General features: G+C 47.8%; 1 protein-coding gene across 1 annotated transcript; it reads left to right on the top strand.

Annotated features, from left to right (window-relative positions):
* Window positions 1–322: 322 nt before the first annotated feature.
* LOC102083240 (uncharacterized) lies at window positions 323–2,041 on the top strand. Its single transcript, XM_019345547.2, has one exon. It carries the CDS (start codon window positions 323–325, stop codon window positions 1,898–1,900), a length of 1,578 nt encoding a protein of 525 aa, XP_019201092.1. The 3' UTR covers window positions 1,901–2,041.
* Window positions 2,042–2,452: the final 411 nt, after the last annotated feature.

The following is a 2,452-nucleotide window of genomic DNA, read 5'->3' as shown; positions in this document are numbered from 1 at the left end:
TTATTTTTCTTATCATTCTTGTGAGGAGACCATAAATAGCATTTGTATTTTCTGTTGTACAGTCCATTTGCTGTTATGGAGTTCTTGTTATGGAAAAGTGTCTTTTTTTTTGTTTCAAAATAGCTAATAACTATTCGCTGATAGCTGCCAACATCTGCGAACAAATATAATTCTAGAAAGTGGTTCTATATAGTGTGTAACTGTTAATATAGAGCGTTATTAAATTTATTGCTAATGCAATCATATGGCACACTGACCTCTGAGGAAATTTTAAATGGCACTCGCCATCAGAAAGGTTGCCTACCCCTGCATTAAACTATGCATGAGGTTCAAGCCTACCAAGTCGAGGTCGCTTGTGCTGAAGAGAGGAAAGGTCACTGAGAAATATTTGTTTTCACTAGGCACCATCAAGATACCATCACTGACTGAGGCACCCGTAAAGAGCCTAGGTAAGGTATTTAACCGCAGCCTGAAAGATGCAGCCTCCATACAAGCGACCAACGAAGAACTGGAGACCTGGCTCTCATCAGTGCATAAATCTGGCCTTCCTGGCAAGTTTAAAGCCTGGATTTTTCAGCATGGAATTCTGCCCCGGATTCTATGGCCCCTCTTAGTCTATGAAGTTCCCATCTCAACAGTGGAAGGATTCGAGATGAGGATCAGCAGGTTTCTGCACAGGTGGTTGGGACTGCCACGAAGTCTGAGTAGCATCGCTTTGTATGGTCATAACAACAAGCTGAAGCTCCCCTTTAGCAGCCTAAGCGAGGAGTTCATGGTGAGCCGGTCCAGGGAGCTGCTCCAATATCGGGAGTCCAGTGACCCCCGGGTTGCCCTGGCTGGAATAGAGGTTAGGACCGGGCAGAAGTGGAGGGCTGCTGAGGCTGTAGACATTGCAGTATCAAGGCTGCAGCAAAGGGTGATAGTGGGCACAGTGGCTCAGGGAAGAGCGGGCTTGGGTAGCAGTAGAACACCAAACTACAATAAGGCACAGGGGAAAGAGAAGCGGTCGGTGATCCTTGAGGAGGTGCGAGCAGCAGTTGAGGAGAAGCGAACCAGCCAAATCGTGCAATTGAGGCAGCAGGGGGCTTGGACAAGATGGGAGCAAGCTGTAGAGCGTAAGGTCACATGGAATGAACTGTGGAAAGCAGAACCCCAGCGGATAAAATTCCTGATTCGGGCAGTATACGATGTGCTACCAAGTCCATCGAATCTCTTCGCTTGGGGGAAGGTGGAGACACCAGGCTGTCTTCTCTGTCGGAAGAGAGGAACCCTGGAGCACATTTTAAGTTGCTGCCCAAAAGCCCTGGCCCAAGGGCGATATCGATGGCGGCACGACCAAGTCCTAAAGGCCGTAGCAGATTCGATCTGCAGCGGGATCAGTCATAATAAGAGCGCCTGCCCAGTTAAGAACAAGGTAACGATTATAAAAGCTGGGGAGAAGCTACCAGTACCATTCCGAAACACCTCGCCTGGCCTGTTGGCAACGGCACAAGATTGGGAGCTGGGAGTTGACCTGGCAAAGCAGTTAAAGTTCCCCGAAGTGGTAGCCAAGACAACGCTGAGGCCAGACATCGTTGTTACTTCAGTTGCCTCCAAGCAGGTAATCCTTCTAGAGTTTACTGTGCCTTGGGAAGACCGTATGGAGGAAGCCCATGAGAGGAAGAGGGCAAAGTATTCCAAGTTAGTGGAGGAGTGCCGGAGTAATGGCTGGCGGGCAAGATGCCAACCCATTGAAGTGGGTTGTCGAGGATTCGCGGGTCAATCCATTTGCAGGGCATACAAAATGCTAGGCATCGTAGGGGCTAACCAGCGAAGAGCCATCAAGTTGGCCACCAACGCAGCAGAAGCAGCGTTGAGGTGGCTGTGGATCAAAAGAGGAGAGGAATGGCATGTAGAGTAGCGCTACCTGGACACAAGCTGGGGCTTGATCAACCCTGGCTGGGTCGCCTGGGAGAGGGGGTCTGATTGTTGAAAGACCCGAAATCCCCAATGACCCCAGGTTACATCACTGATGATGTGTCCAGGGGCACCAGAGGGTGTATCATCAACTGTACTGGCCAAACAAAAAAGAAAGACATTTTTAAAAAGTGAAACAACAAAAAGAAGAAAGAAGACTATTCATTAGAGCTGATACTATTGCCATTATCCATCCATCTATCCATGTCAGGATCACAGGGGGGCTGGAGCTTATCCCAGCAACCATAGGGCGAGAGGCAGGGTACACCCTGGACAGGTCGCCAGCCTGATGCAGGGCTGACACAGGGAGACAGACAACCACTAACACTCACATTCACACTTATATTTCACTACTTCAATATTTACTATTACCATCTATACTTTCCAACAATAATAATCGTTAAAAAACGCCAAAAAAATTATTTTTGTATTTTATGTTGTAGACCATAGTATAGGTTGATGTGTTTCTAAAGAGAAAAACACATAATGGTCACAA

The sequence above is a fragment of the Oreochromis niloticus genome, linkage group LG15 (genome assembly GCF_001858045.2).
Source record: "Oreochromis niloticus isolate F11D_XX linkage group LG15, O_niloticus_UMD_NMBU, whole genome shotgun sequence".
NCBI lineage: Eukaryota > Metazoa > Chordata > Actinopteri > Cichliformes > Cichlidae > Oreochromis > Oreochromis niloticus.
This window is presented reverse-complemented; position numbering and strand designations above follow the sequence as displayed.